The following is a 21623-nucleotide window of genomic DNA, read 5'->3' as shown; positions in this document are numbered from 1 at the left end:
TTGGGACTGTAGCTCGGCAGGAACAGCTGTTACTGGCTCCTCCGGATGGTCAGAAAGCTCTTAGTGTACCCTTCACTGCCCAGCTCCTCTCTCCTCAAGCTGCCACTGTGTCCATGTTGTGGGTGAGGGCTCCTGTCCCATGACTGCAGACCCTGTCAGGTATCCAAGGAGCTGATCCAAAACTGGCATCTGGCCAAGAGCAATTAAATGATTGGACCAAATGGGTAATACCTTATTCCAAGATGAGTATTTGTTTTTTTCCACAAGGCAGTCTTCCATTGCATCTCTCTCATTTTTTTCCCTGTCTTTATGTGGGATGTGAGTTATCAGGGGAGTTAGAGGTTGCAGTTCCATTAGCTGGCTGGAGACATTGCAATATGTGATATTTTCATTTGGTCTGCTCTGAGCTGTGCTTGCTTACAGGAGGCTTGCAGTATATTTGTAACATAGGCGTCCAGTAGACACGTTTCAGAGGAGTGAAACTGGTGATAGCACAATGTCTCCAAGGCTGTGGAAAATGGGGGAAAACACTTAGACCATATGCCTTAAGGCTGCCTTCTTAATGGGCTTGAAATAAAGAAGCAGAAAGTGTTCTGGTGTTCCGGGATGCGGAGAGACACATTTTCAGGTTAGTACAAGATATGTGTTGGGAGTATTATTGACCAGCATTGTTCCTTCCCCAGCAAGAAGGGCCTTGGTTCTACATCCTAGTGATGAATTTCCAGCTTACTTGAACAGTTTGCTTATTTATCTTGGACAAAGACCATATTGCAGTCATCTGGGCTAGACTACTGTAATGTGCTCCTAATTGTTTCCCTTGAAATTGATCCGGAGCCTCTTTGGGCTGGAAAACCAATATATTAAAAAATACAGCCCTGTCCATGTAGCTGTTCAAATTTTAATCCCCCGGTTCTTGGGCAGCAGCCTTGCACTCCATGTCCCTGTCTGGCAGTTGCTCACGGTTGGACATGGCTTTCTCTCCCTGGGCTGAGTCAGACACAGGCCGAAGGCAAGTCTTTCTTGTCCTCGGTTGTGGAACTCCCTGCCAGAGCCCCTTGCTGGCTGCCTTTAAGGCAAGCTGCAAGCCCTGTTTATTTCAGTTGGCCTATCCATGACTGTTTTATGGGCTCCCTACCTTTGTTTTTGCATCTGCTACCCTTTTGTTTTTCTCTTTCCTCTAACTAGTCAGGAATTGAATCTTTTGGGGCTGGCAGGTCCCTTTTGAATTCTGTGTGTATAGCATATTGTAACATGCTATTAGATTTTGCTTTCTACTTTTACTGTTTTGCATTTGGCTCTTTATACTACTTGGCTTGCAATTGGTGCTTTAGAAAAGATCAAATAAATATATCATTGTGTCAAGTCTTATTTTGTATGAGGGTTAAATCCAGTATCCAAATATAGAAGAATGTGTTTATGGGGAAACTTAGTACTGAGAGAATTAGAAAGAAAGCTCCAATTAGAAAGCAAGCTGATTCCATGCCATTTGCTATGCCATGTTTTCTTTAAGAGAAAACTTCCACTGTAATTAGCAAGAAAGTGCAGCCTAGCGGCCAATGCATTACCTAACACAGAGCCTGCTATTCAGTCTTAGGAAAAATTTGTGCTTCTATATGCTCCTGTGGAGACTGATGATCCTGTGAAGTCCAGTATCAGCAAAACAGGAGTCTAAACACAAGCAGAGTCAGGAAATCTTGTACAATAGGTGATAAATAGTGATTTGGTTCATTGGCCACTTCAGGAGGAAGCATGTGAATGTAATCGTGGAATACAATGGTCTGTGCTTCAAATTTAAGCACTAGAATTAAAGTGTCTGTTTTCCATCCTGGACAAATGATTTAACTGTTACATACATACCCCAGCCCGCGTACATGATGTTTTTATTTGTGTTATGCAGGCTGCCACAGGATCAGCAGAAGTTCAGGTCTTTGTTTCAGAAACTGCACAGTACTCAGCAAAAAGACGTGTTTTACCTCACATTGAAATAAGTCTGATAACATCAACCAGGGGAATGAAACAAACAACTAGGAGGAAGAGGAAATAGCAGCCAAGTGCTGTACAAAAACCAAGGGTCTTAGTTCAAATATTGTCATCTGAAAATGGTTTATGGGCGCTAAAACAGAGGAGTGAACCCAGAGGTAAGGTCATGCCACTTTGCTGAGCTTTGGGAATCCAGGAAGTTACATATCATCCATCTAAGGAAGTTCCACTTGTAAAATACTATCAAAGCCCAAGTCGTTTAGGCCAGCTTAGTCCTGAAAAACATTACAATTATTAATCACTTGACTAATTCACATTAATCAGTATAGCCTAGTAGCAAAATTATTATTCAGCTTGCTGAACTGAGCAATCTTGCCAAGAAATGAACCTACTTGGAATTTTAAAATTTATGAAAGAGTGTAAAACAAGATGACTGGAAAAGATGAAAAATCTCCACAAAATCAACTTTATTTCTCATCTCACTGTTTCCATTTCATCCATCACCAACTAGACTAAAAACCTGATATTTGGAAAGTAAAGTATTCCTTCTGTGTATGTGGCAAAAGTGAATCTCTCCTTCCCAAACACAAACACAGAGAGAAAAATAAAACTAAAGATAAAAGTAGATGCGTGAGAGGGGAAAGGAAAGTAAGTATTTGTTTCTTAATTGTGAAGAGGATGGTTGTCAGGCTTTTAAGAATAGAACATGTAAATGAGTACAGAAACAGCATACAACAACCCATCCAGAAATTTAAATGTGATCAAAACATGTAAGATACATTGGGAGATGTATAAGAGTCTTTTAGGCTTCAAGAAGCCTCAGGGGAATCAAGGGAATAATCTGGTGTATATAGCACAGCCATCTCACTTGAAGCAAGGAAAAATAAGGCAAAGGGTAGTAAACAAAGTTTGACACATATATTTCAGAACTGGAAGTAATAAATAATGGTTGTTGGTGGAAGCTGAGTGCTTTACTGACAAGAACAAGATGGCAATAACTAACTTGTCCCAGATGAAGAACAAAATCTATTTTCTATAGATGGATGACTAATTAAAAATGTCTGAACGTCAACAATTATAAAATGGAGAAAAGGATCTTGGCTGTTAATGCTATTTCTACTACTTTAAAATGTATATTGTCCTTACATTCCCTTTAAGGAAAAAAACTTGTGCCTTCTGTGGTACTTTGGACTGCAAATGTTCTGAACCAGAGGAAATGGAAAACAGTGGTTCTGCTGAGGAAAGGCCACTGCTTTCTAGAGCAGGTTGATGACACAGGCTATTGAGTCCTTACAGAGAATTGTTTGTCTTCTGATTTTAGATGGCTTTAATTCCTCCAAATTACTCCTTGAATAATAGGAAAAAGGGCAATTTGAATTTCAGTGACAGATTGGACATAACAGGTTGCAACTATTAGGTCTAATTTTACCATACTGAGAAATAAAATTGCCTAAACATAAACATCGATCACTGATGCAGTAAATTAATTTGTACAGAAAAAGTAGTTTAACTGCAGTGCACATTAAACATAAAAAATTTCAAAATTACAGCTCTCTGAATTAATTTGTACACTTGTTTACTTGTTAAAAGCAAAGCGTAACTTTTTTTATTTTTTTTTCCTTCTTTTTGTGACTGAATTGTGTAAAGCACGGACAATCACTGGTTGTTCTTTTTTATTTTTCCCCCATTTCTGATCAGGTTAATAGACATACTGAAGACCTCTTTTAAATGTTTCATTTTGGCAAGTAAATTCAGCATTTCAATAGGTTTGAATCTTTCTTTGTTAAGAACTGGTGATGTCATATAATTAAAAAATTTATGATTTGGTTCAGCAACGAGTTTACATTCAAGTGTGTCCTCAGGCTTATTTAAACTGTTGAAGTCTTCCAAACTGCTTCACAAAAAGTGTCATCTGTGTCTTCTTCCTTCTACTCCCAAAAAAATCTGTACATACTACTTCCCCACATTTTAATATGGTGTCTAGAGACTTAACATAGATGCTAGCCAATTTTTCTTCATTATGGCAGTTGCTATTTTTAATATGCTTATTGTTTTATTAAATGGAAAAGAACATGCCCTTCTTGAAACTATGGCTGTAACGTTACTGATCATACATAGTTGCAAGTGCATATGTAAGCTGGATAAAGGTTGCCAAAGTCACAGTGGAACAGGATTTGCCAATGTGGCTTATTTTGATGGTATCTGGTGTCTACTGTTTTCAAGGACAGTAGTTCGATTCAAACACAATTCTGATAAGTGGCAGGTTTTCATGTCTTTAATGCCCTGACAAGGGCATCACTCTCAAGAGAGAGGGAGGTGAAACCATTTGGATGAGAATTTCTTCCCCTCTCCTTTGTGCTGACTCACCAAGATAATGGACAATTAATAGTGAACCTTCCCTGCAGGGAAAGTCTAGGGTTATCACTAATAAAAAATGCTCATGAAGTGTTTGGACACAAAAGAGGGCGAAAAAATAAACATAAAAATGTAGAAAGCAGGGCCAGCACAAGGCTCAATCTACAATATGATTTTTTTTCACCTGAAATTATGGTGAATGATTTCTCAGTAATAGCAGCTGCAGCTTTTTAGACCTGGATCATTTCTTGTGAACTGTGAAAAGAAAGGGCATTAGTAGGCTGACTTCTCTTAAATTTTTCCTGGTAGGTCTAAATAAACTACTCTTCACCTTATCTTCTGATCCATGAGCAGGTTTGCAGGATTCTCTTCAAGTTCACTTTCATCCTCATTGCTTACATTTATACTTGGGATTAGTTCCCTTTTCTGAAGAGTGCACACTTCCCCCTGCTTGGGGGGAAGGCTCACAAATTGTGCGTTCACGCAGCCCTCAGTTTTTGCATCACTGGGCAATCCTAGCAACTCTCAGATGCTGCCATAAGAGCCCGCTGCCCCTGAGGTCACCTGGAGAAGGAGTTGCTGGAGGTCAGCAGAGAGCTGCTCACATGTACAAGTCAACAGGCAGACTGCCCTGGGGATTACTGTAGTGGCTGTACCCGTGCTCCCGGTTTAGCAGCCGATGATGCGATTGCGTGCCTCTGTTGTCCAAGTAAACACAGAAAAGATGTACAGTGTTTCCTGGAGTTAGACAAACCAAAGATTAGTCTAAACTGAGAGTGGAACAGGTTAACTGATCTTTCTCTACCCTAAGCTTTCACTTGTCCCTCGCAGCACTGAGCTGTCAATAGAGTGTACAGACTGATAAGTACAGGTTCTCCTCAGCCTGAGGAGATCTGTCTGATAAGATGGCCTTAAAAAAAAGAGAGAAAGTACGTTAACTGCTTTGACTGCAAAATACCCCCTGCTAGCCAGAGATAAGACACCTTGAGCTGCTCAGAAGACCTTAGACAGGATGTAAATAAAGCCAGTAAAAAAATTAAAAAAAATTCAAATCCAGCCGCTATTCTGCTCTGCCCTTATTTCCAGCCCTGACAGCAAAAGGCTTAATTTACTGTATTTCACACCAGGTTCCCATTCTACACTGAGGAAGCTACAAGGGTTTTTTAAGATATAGGCTTTAACAAAGTGGAGATCTCTTTATTTTTGGAGAGGCCCCTATTTCAGACACTTAATCATGCATTTCAGCAGGCTTTGGTGAATGGAAATTATACAGAAGAGAAGGGAAATTCTGCCTTTTACAAAGAATTTCACCTTCTCTTTTTTATAATTTAATCACTCAAATAAACCTTTATTAACATGAAAGGGCTGAGTGAAGCATATACATATTTTAAATGCAACTCTTACCTTGCAAATTTCCACACAGAGGGACTGATATTCTGCAAGATAAGCAGACGGTAGGTGTGACAGTTTACATGTGACATCTTCATAGTACGATTTGGTCCTCTGAGCACTGTGAGCTGGGAGGTTTGTTAGGTTTCCCTTACAGGCTAGACCACCTGTATATTAATGGAAGCCATGCACATCTGCCAACCTGTGCCTTTCCCAAGGCAGAGACATCCACATGTGTTCCCATTCAAGCTAACCTGAGGAAAATGAGGGGCAGGAAGAAAGGATTGTCTTACACAGCATTCTGACTGCATTGAAAAGGTTCCCAAGACATGTTGCCCCAATTTGACTCTCCTGCACTAGAGTTGATGTAAGCATTTGTCTGCCATCCTGTTAAAAAAAACCCAAGGTTACCTTTGCTCCAGGACATCTTTTTTAACAGCTGTGCAGCACATCTGCACTAACAGTCAGATCTAAAAGAAGAGAGCCTAAAATGGGATATAGATGGACTATAAGAAGCTAAATAGAATTGGTTATCCAAAATTTACCTCCCTGGATTTACCCTGCTTTGGTAGACACTTCTTTTCATGAAAATTTCTCACATTGCTGTGATTTGGTAGTTTGTTCAAACCATCCTAGTGTGAGCATCTGGTTACCCACTGCCTTTGATCAGTGTGCTGCATGGAGAGTGTCATATTAAGCCCAGGACCTGTTGGGCAGTTTGAGCAGAAAGTGCTGTGTTCCTGTCTTCCCTACCTAGGGGGCCAAGTAAGTAAAGTATTACATGGCACAAGGCCTTGATTCAGTTCTCTGAGTATCCTGAGGGGATTCAAAGCCACGTTTCCTGCCTCTGAGCAGAAGGTCTTAAGTTGTCCCTTCTCCTGGAAGCTGGGCATGCTGAAGGAAAGAGTATCCTAATCACAGAACTGGTAGGGGCACATTTGAGGAGGAACTTGTTAGCCTGTGGAGAAGTATGCTCATTTAGTCCGGGGTTCTTGCAGTCTGGAACTCATGCTTAATTTTATTTTTGTTTTTATCCATTGCCTCTTTAATGTATGAAGAGCCTAGTACTCCCCTTCCCCAGCTGAGTGCCCAAGCTGCGAAGCTGCAGACCTTTTCCTGGTTCCCCCTCAGGGCCCCATGAATCCTGCTTTCTTTGCTTCTTGGGCTCCTGGAGACACCTAGGTCCCTTTGCAGATCTAGGTCCAGGAGTTTTCACCTGTGTAAATAAGACCTCCACCACATTTCTGTCACTCTACGAAATAAGCAGTTCTGTGTTTATTTACTGTATTTAATTCTAGCACACTGTAAAATAACACTGATGTGTTTTTGAAAGCGTTAACTGCCTACATTGCTTTCGCTTGATCTTAATTTCCCTTTACTTTCCATTTCCTTGAAAAGATTTTTAGATATCTTTGCCTGGGTTTCTTTCAGATGCAATTATTGACTCCCATCTTTCTCTTTACCATGTTCTTCTTTCTTTTGCTTCTCCGCACATTGCCTTCCTTCTTTGTCCTAGTTTAACCCCTTCCTAACTGACTTGCTGTTGCTGTTCTGATCTAATGAGGCAAAAAATTTGGGTGGTTGACATGCAGGCACAAGTGGGACAGGCATACATGATGAAAAATGGGGGACCTTCATGATTAAACTCTAGATTAACTGAAGGAAGGGAGATACTCAAACCAGGACCCAAGGTGATGCTTGTCATCTCAGGGGATTCTGCTTGCAAATCCCACCCAGAGGCTCAATCTTTTGTCTGAGCCTCCAGCCAGTGACGTTTTGACAGCTTGTCTTTCTCTCTGCAGGGTCCTCCAGCTGTGTGGGAATGGGGACTTGGAGGGCAGCTGTGAAGCAGGGTTTCCTTCAGCTCTTAGGGCCTGATCTTCTGGACCATTTGATTTTTTGGGAAGGAAAGAGAAACTATGGCATTTCTCTGACTTAAGACACACTCCTTTCGTTGTGACCTGGGAAAGAAAGAAACAGTCGGTTCATTTTAATACCTATATATCTTGAAAGTTTGACTCGGACTGCATTAAAGGGACTGCTGTTTCTGAGGCTTTTAAACGGAGCTGCAGTGTGGGGGAAGATTGGAGGGAGCAGGCTTTTGATCCTATTCATGGTGTGTTGTCTGGGGGAGAGCACAACCCATTGAAAACAGAAGGCAGAGGGAAATATTGGGGTCCAGTGAAGAACCCTGAACTGTCATCCCCTAGTCATTTGCTGTTCTTAATAAGCAGTACAAATACTGTTATTGGCACAACAAATTATAATAATTATTCTCTAGCAAAAACCTGATTGACTGAATCACTACTTTTAGTACATGAGGTTGTTAATACACAGGTTCTGAGGAGATCATTATTATGTACAAGTTTGCTGGAGTATTTGAATAGGCTTTTGCTCTGCCATTATCTTGATTTTAAATGCAATTATTCTCAGGGTGGTTTTTTTTGACCCTAGTTTCAGATGGAACAAGCCTGGTGGTCTCTGACTCATACTGTACAAACAAACAAAAACAAAGACTAAAAGAAACAGCAACTTAACAGCGGAAGAAATACAGTGTAAATGTGTTTGTCACATTTAAGCAGTGGACAAATGAGCTAATTTGAATCGCTTAGTGCTTGTACAGTCACAACTAAACAACCCCTGTAAATTAATTGTGTGACATGCGAGTCCCAATTATGTAAAGCAGTATAATAAGCTGTGAGGATGGTGACTGTCATTAGTTATATGTACAGGAGTGTGGAAAATTACTTACGCTTTCTCTTTGCCTATGGAGGCACAAAATGCCAGCTTCCTCAAACAAGCATAAGGGTAGCTGTGTTTTCTTCTAGTTGCAAATTGGGTTTTGTGTATGATTTGAAAGGTGGAGCAGAATATGAACTGCTTACATTTTCTTTAATTTGGCTGCAGAAGATGGAATTCATTGGGCTCCGTCTGTTCAAATGAACTTTAAGCAACAATCAAGGAAAACATTTATGCTCCTCTTTACATATGTAATGGTAATATGTCTTCTGAAGAAGACATAATGGAGCTGGAGCCTTAGGTTACCTTAGGAGAGCAATACAGGAATGTTAACTACTTATGTAGGCATTAAAAGCATTTTATAAAAGCAAGCAGGTTTTTCTTGTGGGGTATTAAAGTGACTTATTTGTTGTTTCTAGGAGCTGCCTTTCCTCTGGTTATGAAATTTAAAATGGGGAAACCTCCCTACCAGCTGTCTCCGTTCTTTTGGTCAGGAGTCCCTGTATGTTTCTCCCCCAGTAATCTAACTGTTAAAGCATTTAATTGGTGCTCCCGAAGCAGTTTTGAAATATTGATAGATTTTAAAAAACATCTGTAAATTATAAATAATTTTTAAAGTTCACATTTCTCTTTTGAATGCCCATTACAGAGTATTAGTTTTCAAGCCATTTAATAAGTTATGAGACAAATGAGTGAGTTTAATATGGGGTCACTGATGTGAAAAAACTGTGATGATTAAATTAAAGTTTCAGCTTTTCCAAAACTGTGTACATTTCTATTGAAAGTAAACAGAGAATGTTATGTAATAATGTATATTTTATTTAAAATTACTTTGAAGACTAGTCCTACCTTGTACTTCTATTAAAAACTTCAAAACTATAGCTTGTTTCAGTGGCACGTATGTTAGGCCATCACTGAAGCCATGCTAATCCTTAAACACTATCCTTTGATCTTCTAGTTATTTAGATCTGTTCAGCACACAGCACAATATTGTTTTATTTCAGCAATATCTAAACTCTTCATTTGCTATTTATTCACACCTGCATATTCCCCTAAGATTCCTTATCTCATTTTCAGGGTAGCCCTGCAGACAATTAGTGGTGGTAATAATATAAAATGTGGCCAGCACTAAAACCTGAAATGGCCATTACAACTAAACTATATGATATATAATAACCACTCCACTCAATTACCTGCACAAAAATGCAAGGATTTAAAACTGGGGAGTCTTATCATACATCCAGTTAACTGACCTACCTACTTACCTGCTATTTAGTCCTTCTTTTCTTACAAATTATGTTCTACCTTGTGGCATGCTGTTTGGTAAATTAGCAATGCTGTACATTTGTATGAGTTTTCCATCCTTTTCAATTGGTGTGTATAAGCACATATAAGTCTCTGCATTGGCATATGAACAGGTCTTTGGTGGTAGGACAACAAATAATAACTACATAACAGCCCAATGCATAAAATGCACACATGTGCATTCACAATCCATGTGCCAGTGGCAGTATGGAATATACAGGTTTATGTGCTGCTGCCTGGTGTACTTGATTTTTTTTCATTTTTAGTGCCTATTACCATTGTATGTAACTAATTATTTTTTACCTGTTAAAGAAACCTTGCTATTTAGTACTTTGGGTGGGGTCCTGGGGGATAGTTGTGTCACCAGTCTGCCGTTACTGTTATGGAGAAAAGCAGGGAGAACGTATCAGCTGGGCCCAGAGCTGGGGGGTGTCTGTCCATCTCAACTGCTGGGCTTTCTCTTTGGTCAAATACAACATTTTAAGCATTTTGCCAGCTCTGTGTTTCAGGAATGGCTCAGACTGGGGAGATGCAGGTTCTGTTTCCTACTTCACACAGATTACATTTGTAACCTGAGGCAAAGCATTCCAGCTTGTCTGTGCCCGTTACTTGAGCAGCAAAATGGGGAAAATGGAAAACTGCTGCTTACAGGATATTGAAAATATTAATTTGTTCATATGTGTAAACTCTGTTCTATCAGAGGACCCCAATATATCATGGCACATAAAGGTTAGCTGACATTTGCTTTAGGAATATGGCCATTTTTCTAGTGGCAGCAAAAACATGTTTAAATCATACAGAAAAATAAGACATGATAAAGCAAGTGCCCTAAAGTCTACTCCAGCAAAAGCATCTGTATGTCATAAACCCTCCTGGTGACTAAGTTACATCTTTCTGAAGCAGTTCTGTTAATTCAGTCAGCAGCACTAGGGATAAGATCACTTTTAAGACCTCTCGTCTGCTGGGGTTGGCACATGAGTGGCTGGCTGTTAACTCCACAGAGGTGCTTTTGTGCTCTTGTGCTTCCCCCTTCCTCCCCCCCTTTCATGGGATAACTCCTTCTGGTATTGCTTCACTTTTCTGTTAGTGAGCACTTTCCCCATCAATGCTACAGAACAGGTGTTACTCTGCTACTAACTGAGTTTCCAGCTGTCCACCTCCAACACAGACCAGGCAAAATTTGTTGTTTCGTCCTATTAGGCAGACTAGAGAATTATCAAGCCTGAGATGGAGGTCTTCCTTGCAGGATACGATAGTTTTGTTGCCAGAAGATGGTCAGGAAGGCCTGGCTGGCTAACAAAGACAGTCCTTCAGCTGCTGGGTGTAGTTCCAGTTTTGCATCCCCTTTGGCAGCAGCACAGAGACTGCTGCAGTGTGGCCAGCCAGCAGAATTAGGAAATAAGGACCTCTTTTATTTACTCAGGCTGCTGAATCATGGGCATTCCTGTCTGCTTGGAGAAAAGTCAGGCAGCTCTACTTTCCACTGGAAGTCTCAGGAGTGCTTGGTACTTTCATCTCAGAGTGTTCACACACTTGTTTTAATGTGCTTTATGGAAATGGTGAAACTCAGCAAGTAGAGTTGGTGTAGAAAAACATCTGCACTAACTATTCACACACATTTGCATCTTTAAATAGACTTTTAGGCCTTGTAGCCGATTTTCAGCAAAGTTTTTTGGTTGTGAGTGCTAGAGCTTTCTTAAGAGTCAGCGAGTGTGAAGTGACTGGTTCCAAAAATTAAAAATTTACATGGACATGTTAAGTGCATCACATTGAAACTCAGAATACTTGCCATAACACAAAAAAGGCATTTACAGTAAGTAGCACTTAGCGAGTGCTGAAGGAAAAAAAAAGGTCGATACAGAAAATATATTTTAAAACTCCATAAACACTCTGTCAAATACCTGGAGCCCTATTCTGCCCTCAGATAGATGTGTACCACTCCTGGGAACTTGTATGTGTGCATCTGAATTTGGTCCAGAGTATTTTAAAACAGCTTGTTATAACATTAAAGATCAGATTTTTAATGTTGACATATAGCTCAGTGTGTAGGTGTCTACAGATTTATATATAGGCAGCTGTGTGCAGAGTAGCAGCAAAGTGCATTTTCTATGAGAGTGATGGGTGAAAAGGGGTTTGAAGCCCTTTAGCCCAACAGCAGGTCAAACTTTACCCCCAGTGCAGAGCTGGCTCTGTAGTGAGATCCGCTGGGAAAGCTGGAGTGGAGTCTGCATCCCAAGCATCTGGCTCGCTGTGGAGGCCTTAAGTTCAGCTACTCCATCACAGTTTTGAGGGCCAAGGCCTGTTTGCTTTGTGCCTGTGCAGTAGCCTCAGTGCAGAGCAGCAAGCCACACTTTGCTGCCATTCTGGGGGAGATGCTCTTAGAGGTTGCACCTTAATTTTGTGGGGCAGCGTCTTTGTTGGGGAAGGGGGGGGAGATGGCAGGTCAGGCATTGCCATCGCTCACGTCCTGCTGCAGCAGTAACTTCCCTCACTCCAGGGTAACTACTGGTTACCCTGGTTGTTGTCCCCAGATCCATTCCTACCCAGCCACTGAGCTCTAATGTGACAGTAGTCCACTGCACACAGTGTTCCCAGCGTTCAGGTTGGAAGATCAGAGTCTGCGCAGCAAAAGTCACTGCAGTGAAACATTTCCTGTGTTGCAGGAGGACGGTTTCAAGAGCCTTTCTGTGGGTCACTGAAAGCTGATGGGCTTGGCTTTGGAGCCCTTTGTGAGGGTAGCCCAGGGTCCCTCCTTCCAGAGCATGTGGCCAGCCACAAGTGCCCCTTCCACACAGGCTGTCCCCTGACCCGCCATACCAGGGGGTGAGGGGGGAGTCGGGAAAGCGTCTTGGCGACATTATTAGGCTTGTACTCAGGAAAATCCTGTTGTCCTCCGCCTTGCGGAATACCCCCTTCCTTGCTGGTTCTTCTGTTGCTCTGAAAGATTGAAAAATTTTCACTTCTCAAGTTAAAAGGATACAAATCTGACTTGTAAGTGGCTTGCTCTTCTCCCTTTTGCACAAAGAGAATTGCTCTGAAGAATTAGTAGGAGCTCTGATTAAAAAAATGCAACAGCAAAGTGGCACACATTTCCATTTGCGAGCTGGATGGTAAGAACTGTCTCTGTGCTATAGTTACATTCTTCCTCCTCAGCTTTCCTCACCTCTGTATAAAAGCTGAGGAGACTCCCAGGAAAACAAGAAGAATTTGGTGGGGGAAAGGGCCTGCCATTGCTTATGCCATGTTCACTTTCCACGCTTGATCCTGACCCTGCTGCCAGCCCGACAGCCTGGGGGAATAATTGTATAATAGGTAAAACTGGGCAGGCAGTGGCCACAAAAAGGAAGAGATTTACTGCTATGTCAGTGATGGTACACTATTTATAACACTTACTATATATTCCTCTAAACATTTAAATGATAATATATTGTTTCTCCATAGGATATACATTTTAATACTAAATTTGGTTACGAAATATGTTGCCTAGGCAGTCACAGACTATTTTTCTTCACTCAGTTGCTTGACATAAATTCCTGTTTATCTGCCATCAGTGGGTGTATGTCAGAAATATATTGGATTTTTAAAGAACAAAAGGTTTTTTCATTTAAAAGACCTAGCTGGAAAGATGCATTTAATATTAAATTTAGAGCTGGAGAAAATGTTAACATATTTTTCTGTAAATGCTTGTTCCACTGTTTTGATCATTTCCAGTTTTAAAGTCAAATCCAGCAATCTGAAAGGGCAGTACACAGATTTACATTAAAAGTCTCCTGTGAATACTGCAGTCATTAATGTACCATCTTAAAAACTCACCTGACTGGTTTTGTTTAGTGTGTATGACAATGAGGAACTTTGCACATTGGGAAGCATTTTAGCAGATGACAGTACTTTTGCTGGAAGGGAGGATTTTTATGTTTCAGTTTTTTTCATAAACAAACAGCATTGTTTTTGGTTCAAAAACATGTCGCTCAGACCAGAGTTTGATTTTGTTATTTAAATACATACCAATAGTGCAGATTTCTATGTAGGTAATTACAGATGTATAGTATGTGTGTGTGTGTGTGTAAAAGGTGTGTTTAATTTGTGAAACCCTCCTCCCCAAGACGTAAACAAGAGGATAAAAACCCATGCAGTGTCCAAGTTATCCTGAAAAGCATTGTGTCAATGGGCAGGCATCCAGCAATGGTGTTTGGTTGTTTTCTCAGAGTTAGATGGTTGCCATCTGGCATTGATAGTGAGATGGCGTTGTCATCAGTTTCTAGATGCAGGAAAGGAATGAATCCTCATCTGTTTCCTGTGGATAAGAAAGAGGTTGATAATCTAGTAAAATCTCTTTACCTTAAAGTAAGCAGGCTTGGAATTTGTTTATATAATATAGGCCAGCTCTAACTTTTGTGTTGTTGTAGGAAATTACTTGAGAGAAGGCTGAAGATGTTAGGAAACTTTCTGCTTTGCAAGAATACCTTCATAAAGATATTTTTCAAGGGGTTTATTATATCTTTTCTGTAGTGTTGCTGTAGTCAGTTTTATTTTTAAAAAGGAGAGAAAACCTCAAGCATGGGCCCTGGAAAGGAATAGAAGAATTATTTGATGTAGACTGATCTTTCAAACATTCTTTTAATATTTTTAAAGGAGTTTTAGGTTAATATCAGTATGATCATTGAAGTATAGGTATCTACATTTAAAACAAAATGTGCAAAAACTGTACAGCACATCTCTTGAAAAAAATATTTACAACTTTCCCTGTTTAGAGATGAGGTAATACTGTAGATAACTAGTCCGTTTATTATCTGGCCAGCATTTCTGCTTTGTCTTTTCCTACTAACTCATAAATCTTTCAGCTTTTACCATAAATGTTTATCATTTTTCCTGTTTCCAGTTTTTTACAAGTTGCTTTGTCTATGATCACCTCACAGTACAGGTTCTGCTGTACTGAGGAAGTTCAGCTGGTTGAGGCCTTTGCAAAAAAGGAAGAAATGGTGGGCAACCTCTTGAACTTTAAAAAAAAAAAAAAGTGCTGTTCATGGCTGACCCTTGTGACACAGTCCCATTTTCCTTGATCCTGGTTGTTGGTTTGTTAGATTGTTTTGAACATTTAATGATCCAGCTGCCAGCTTTCAGTAACTGAATTGTATCATTATTGGAGAAATCTGGTTGCACTTTATCAGAGAAAACATCACCGTTTATATTGTTGTCCTATTCCTCCCTTGTAATTTTTCCTATTATTGTTTAGAATAACACCCAAGTCTCTCTCAGAAATAGCCTTTAAAAGATTCCTATGTCCAGATTCAACTTCAAAGGAAAAAATATCACAAACCTGTGGCAAAACAGGGTGAATCTTTCCTTTAAATATTAGACATGTGAGTTGACTGTATTAATTTTAAAGCATTCCTGTAATATTTTCTCCTTTCCTTTGACTCTTCAGATGCTCACATAATATGCAAATAATTTTACAATAGATACAAAAGAAACATTAAATATATTAAAATCTGCATTTTAATAAAGTTGTCAATGTATAATACATATCCTACAACTCAGAAAGAATGATAAAAAAAGCAATAAAAAAGTTAATATAGGCACAGAACTATTTAATAACTTCTAATGTTTTACAGTATGATAAAAATAAATGTGGTCTTGAAACTGTTGGATATCAGTGTAAGAAATGTCCTAGTCTGAGTTTAATGTTGTAGCTATTTAGGAGTAGCAGTCCTGGGTTATTCATATGTATTTTCTATCTCCTTTTGACTCTTAGGATTAAGCTTGTGGGCATGTTTCTTTCTCATTTCAGATGGAGTGGATGTCGAGGATGACCCCTCTTGCTCATGGCCAGCATCATCGCCTTCTAGCAAGGATCAGACTTCCCCTAGCCATGGAGAAGGCTGTGATTTTGGAGAAGAGGAAGGAGGCCCAGGTTTACCCTATCCATGCCAGTTCTGTGACAAATCGTTCAGCCGCCTCAGCTACTTAAAGCACCACGAGCAAAGTCACAGTGACAAGCTCCCTTTCAAATGCACATATTGCAGCCGTCTCTTCAAACACAAACGGAGCAGGGACCGCCACATAAAGCTTCATACGGGAGACAAGAAGTATCACTGCAGTGAGTGTGACGCGGCATTCTCAAGGAGCGATCATCTTAAAATTCACTTAAAGACTCATACATCCAACAAGCCATATAAGTGTGCCATTTGTAGACGTGGGTTCCTGTCATCAAGTTCACTGCATGGACACATGCAGGTTCATGAGAGGAACAAAGATGGTTCCCAGTCCGCTTCCCGGATGGAGGACTGGAAAATGAAGGACACTCAGAAATGCAGTCAGTGCGAAGAAGGCTTTGATTTTCCTGAAGATCTTCAGAAGCACATTGCAGAATGTCACCCTGAGTGTTCCCCTAATGAAGACCGATCTGCTCTTCAGTGTGTTTACTGTCATGAACTCTTTGTAGAGGAAACGTCCCTAGTAAATCACATGGAGCAGGCTCATAATGGTGAGAAGAAGAATTCATGCAGCATTTGCTCTGAGAGCTTTCATACTGTGGAGGAGCTGTACAGCCACATGGACAGTCACCAGCAGCCCGAGTCATGTAACCACAGCAACAGCCCATCTTTGGTAACTGTGGGGTACACATCAGTCTCTAGCACTACCCCAGATTCAAATCTCTCAGTGGATAGCTCAACAATGGTGGAAACAGCTCCTCCCATACCAAAAGGTCGTGGAAGGAAGCGGGCAGCTCAGCAAGTGCCAGATATCACTGGTCCTTCAAGTAAACAGGCAAAAGTTACTTATAGCTGCATTTATTGCAACAAACAGTTGTTTTCCAGCCTTGCAGTTTTGCAGATACACCTGAAAACTATGCATTTAGATAAACCTGAACAAGCCCATATCTGTCAGTATTGTTTGGAGGTATTGCCATCTCTCTACAATCTGAATGAACATCTTAAGCAAGTCCATGAAGCTCCAGACCCAGCACTGATTGTTTCTACCATGCCTGCCATGGTCTACCAGTGCAACTTCTGCTCTGAAGTGTTCAATGACCTCAACACCCTTCAGGAACACATCCGATGTTCTCATGGATTTGCCAACCCTGCTGCTAAGGACAGTAATGCATTCTTTTGTCCCCATTGCTACATGGGATTTCTTACAGATTCTTCCCTGGAAGAGCATATTAGACAAGTCCATTGTGATCTTAGCAGTTCCCGTTTTGGTTCTCCTGTGCTTGGAACCCCAAAAGATCCAGTGGTGGAAGTGTATTCTTGTTCATACTGTACCAATTCTCCAATATTTAATAGTGTTCTTAAACTGAACAAGCATATCAAGGAGAACCATAAGAACATTCCTCTGGCTCTGAATTACATCCACAATGGGAAAAAATCCAGAGCCATGAGTCCATTATCTCCTGTAACCATTGAGCAGACCTCTTTAAAGATGATGCAGGCAGTTGGAGGTGCTCCTCCTCGTCCTGCCGGGGAATATATATGTAATCAGTGTGGTGCTAAGTATAATTCCTTGGATGGTTTTCAGACTCATTTGAAAACACATCTTGACACTGTCCTGCCAAAACTGACCTGCCCTCAGTGCAACAAAGAATTTCCAAATCAGGAGTCACTGCTGAAGCATGTTACCATTCATTTCATGATCACCTCAACCTACTACATCTGTGAAAGCTGTGACAAGCAGTTCACTTCTGTGGATGACTTGCAGAAACACCTACTAGACATGCATACATTCGTGTTCTTCCGCTGCACCTTGTGCCAAGAGGTTTTTGACTCCAAAGTCTCCATTCAGCTGCACTTGGCTGTGAAGCACAGCAATGAGAAGAAGGTATACAGATGTACGTCTTGCAACTGGGATTTCCGCAATGAGACTGACCTACAGCTTCACGTGAAACACAACCACCTGGAGAACCAAGGCAAAGTACACAAGTGCATCTTCTGTGGCGAATCCTTCGGTACGGAGGTGGAGCTGCAGTGTCACATCACTACGCACAGCAAGAAGTACAACTGCAAGTTCTGCAGCAAAGCTTTCCATGCTATCATCTTGCTGGAAAAACACTTGAGGGAAAAACATTGTGTTTTTGAAACAAAAACTCCAAACTGTGGAACGAATGGGGCATCTGAGCAAGTTCAGAAGGAGGAAGTGGAACTCCAGACCTTGTTGACAAATAGCCAGGAGTCCCATAACAGCCACGATGGCAGCGAAGAAGATGTGGACACATCTGAGCCTATGTATGGCTGTGACATTTGTGGAGCAGCTTACACCATGGAGACTCTCTTGCAGAATCACCAGCTGCGAGACCACAACATTCGACCAGGAGAAAGCGCCATAGTGAAGAAAAAGGCTGAGCTCATTAAAGGGAATTACAAGTGTAATGTATGTTCTCGAACATTCTTCTCTGAAAATGGGCTTCGAGAGCACATGCAGACACACTTGGGACCAGTGAAACACTATATGTGCCCTATCTGTGGTGAGCGGTTTCCATCTCTTCTGACTCTTACTGAACATAAGGTCACACATAGTAAGAGCCTGGACACTGGAAACTGCAGGATTTGCAAGATGCCCCTCCAGAGTGAGGAGGAATTTTTAGAGCATTGCCAAATGCACCCTGACCTGAGGAACTCCTTGACGGGGTTCCGCTGTGTGGTGTGCATGCAGACAGTGACCTCCACGCTGGAACTGAAAATCCACGGCACGTTCCATATGCAGAAAACTGGAAATGGTTCTGCCGTGCAGTCCACGGGACGTGCACAGCATCTCCAGAAACTGTACAAGTGTGCGTCTTGCCTGAAGGAATTCCGTTCCAAACAGGATTTAGTGAAACTTGACATCAACGGTCTGCCATATGGTCTGTGTGCTAGCTGTGTTAATCTCAGTAAAAGTGGTAGTCCAAGTGTCAACATCCCTTCAAGCAGTAACAGACAAGGCATGGGCCAAAATGAGAACTTAAGTTCCATTGAGAACAAAAGCAAGGCAGGGGGACTGAAGACTCGCTGTTCTAGTTGCAATGTAAAGTTTGAATCAGAAACTGAACTCCAAAATCATATTCAGTCAATCCACAGAGAGCTTGTTCCAGACAGCAACAGTACACAGCTGAAAACACCACAAGTATCTCCAATGCCTAGAATCAGCCCCTCCCAAACTGAAGAGGTAACCCTTTTTTCTTTGCTCTTGACACCTTCCATCCTTTTGGAAAAAATCCCTCTTTTTTCAAGCTGTCTTGTCACTTGTCATGAAATGCTTAGGCTGATCCATGTTACATATCCATCCACAGCCATTAGCTAGCAATTACTTGCTTCTTGATATGCCTTACATCTTGGATTGAATTTTGTGGAATAGGACTTATTCCAGTCTCCCTAGGATATTGTCTTCTGTATCACTGAGGAGACCTATCTTCATGCCAGCACAACTGAGATCTGGAATCTTATCCTAGCTCCCATACGCATTGGAATCCCTAGCTAGGAGTTGTGCTTACGGCAGAGAGCATTAATGACAGAGGAGTAGACACAGTGAGCCAAAATGCTGGCATAAGGGGTTGATTTTTTAAAAAATATTTGTGAGCAACAAATTGAGGGTATTTTTGTTAATTGTGTTGTAGACTTTCATTTTTCCCTCTTATAGCATATTTTGACTAAGTAGAAGTGCAATGCTAGCCTAAGGTAAATTGGGAAATCAGTCCTTTGGATGCAATTGCTTGTTGTTTTTCTTTCTATTCCTGATGAAGAACATTTTGATGTCACTGAAATGCCTAGTGCCTGATGATTGAAATTCCATCATGCAGCATAACTTAGAAAGTACACATCAAACTCTTGCAAGATATAATCTGCTTCCTCTGTCACCAGTGACCAAGTAATGACACCTGTATGTGGGGAGGTAGGGGGGTCATGCACTGGGAGAAGGGAATCTGTTTATCTTCATAAATGTTACCATTAGAATGACTTAGAGGTAATATTTTAGGCATGGTATTTTGCATTATGACTTCGGCATGGTATATATATCTTGCATCTTATAATTCAGGAAGCCTAAAAACTCAGCAGAAGCAAATTTTAAGAAATAACAGCTTTTATTTCAAGGAAGCTTTTAGCTTATAACGGTACGAGCATGGTGCGACCCATTGCTGTGAACGTGTATGGATACCCTGTGGCTAGGGAGCTGCTGCTCTTCCATCACCTTCCTCGCTCCCTGTTTGTGCCCATCTGTTGGGATAGATATCTCTCAGCGTGTCGTCTAACAGTGTTGTGCAAACTGGAGGGCAGGAGGGAGGCAGAGAGGGATGAGTGAGGATACATCAGCATATGTGGACCAAGAGGTAAGTGTTTATGGAGCTTCTGAGCACATAGATGAAGATAGACTGAGAGAAGGACACTGAGGTAGCACAGAGCCTGGAGTGCCATGAAGAGAGAATAGGAGCTGAGAGTTCAGGATGAAGTACCAAGAAGGATGCACCTCCCAGGGAAAGGCCCTGTGCTTTCATAACATCTTTATCTCCAGTTTGTGCATGGTGTGGTTTGGGTGGTATGGGACACCTGAGAAATTGGATTGGTGTGGAATTTTTGGAAGGCTGTTAGACTGAGAACCTGAGGTCTGAGGAAAACCATTTTTTTCAAGAAGAGGGAAGAGTAGTGGCTCTCATTCGCTGTGTTTTAGGCCACTGATGATCCCACTGCTGCTGAGTTGGAACCACAGGACTACCAGCTGCATGTTTTTGATAGGTTCAGAGTCATCCTGGTTTCTGTTTCTGTCATCTTACACTGAGTGACTACATGAAATCCCTCTTCCCAGTCATGTTGGAAGGCAATTCCTGCTACCTCAAGCACAATCAGAATCATGTGTTAAGTCAGTTACCATGCTAAGATGTTAGCAACTTGTCTTTCTCTTGCTTGTAAACTAGACAAAAAGAGATTTGGGAGTCCTTTGTGTTGTAAGATCAGTTACCTTCAGTGTCATTAGTAAATCTTCCTGTTCTTGGATCGGGTATAATCAGAGTTCTTAGTTATACTTCTAATTGGCAACACATTCCTCTTCTTAATCATTTTGATTTTTATATAAAAGTGTATCTAAGATGAAAAAGCCTTTAAACTATACATCTGTGGATAGCGTTTGCCTCCTTCAAATCACCATTTGCCCCCCACCTCTATTCTTGGGATGTAAACTGAATTTTCAGTGTCTATGGTTATGGTGTCCACACAGTAATGTAGACTTTCAGATTCTTTTCTCATGGGAAGACAAAACAATCAAATCCCTGATAGCACATTAGTAGTTTTGGAAACCATAAATGAATGTTTGTAAAATCCTGAAAGATAATTAGTTTTTCTAGCAGATGTAGTGGTTCAAATTCTAGTGATGCAAGCATCACTGATGTAGCAATGAGAATCAAAATTGAAAGTGATAATGTGCAGATGTTTAAAACTATAGATTGAATGTCCAGACTGAGAGAAGTAAAAACATAAGCATATAATACAAACAGTAAAAAAAATTGGATTTTAAAAATTTATTATTAGTCACTGGCTTTCATACTTCACTGGAAGGATGTTTCTTGAACTGAATGGGATGTTGAAGACAGCTACTTAAGCATGCAATTTTGGGGAATTTTTCAACAAATAGTATTAATAATATCAAGGAGTGAAAGTTTCATTTGCATTACTGAGAATCACATGATTTGAGATTTCAACCTATATATAAAGAATATTTCAGTCGTAAGGCAAGAAAAATAGGCATCTTGCATATATGAGATGTCAGACCATTAATATTGCTGAATACCCCTTTCTATTCAGTAATAGATTTCAATGATAAGAATGTTTGAAATTACCCTTTTGGGATAAAAGATCACACTGGGAGTGTCACTTCTAGCTTCTTTGCTGGGT

The 21623-nt window shown here is 40.7% G+C and overlaps 1 protein-coding gene across 8 annotated transcripts in view; it reads left to right on the top strand.

Annotated features, from left to right (window-relative positions):
* ZNF521 (zinc finger protein 521) overlaps positions 1 to 21623 on the top strand; it is a 229421-nt gene that overhangs the window by 76845 nt on the left and 130953 nt on the right. For all 8 annotated transcript variants that reach the window (XM_058831748.1, XM_058831746.1, XM_058831742.1 and 5 more), the window contains one exon: positions 15557 to 18909. In XM_058831748.1, the coding sequence (XP_058687731.1) occupies positions 15557 to 18909 (3353 nt within the window). The remainder of the gene's footprint in view (positions 1 to 15556; positions 18910 to 21623) is intronic.

The sequence above is a fragment of the Poecile atricapillus genome, chromosome 2 (assembly GCF_030490865.1).
Source record: "Poecile atricapillus isolate bPoeAtr1 chromosome 2, bPoeAtr1.hap1, whole genome shotgun sequence".
Lineage (NCBI taxonomy): Eukaryota > Metazoa > Chordata > Aves > Passeriformes > Paridae > Poecile > Poecile atricapillus.
Note: the sequence above shows the minus strand (reverse complement) of the source record. Positions and strands in the feature narration are given on the sequence as shown.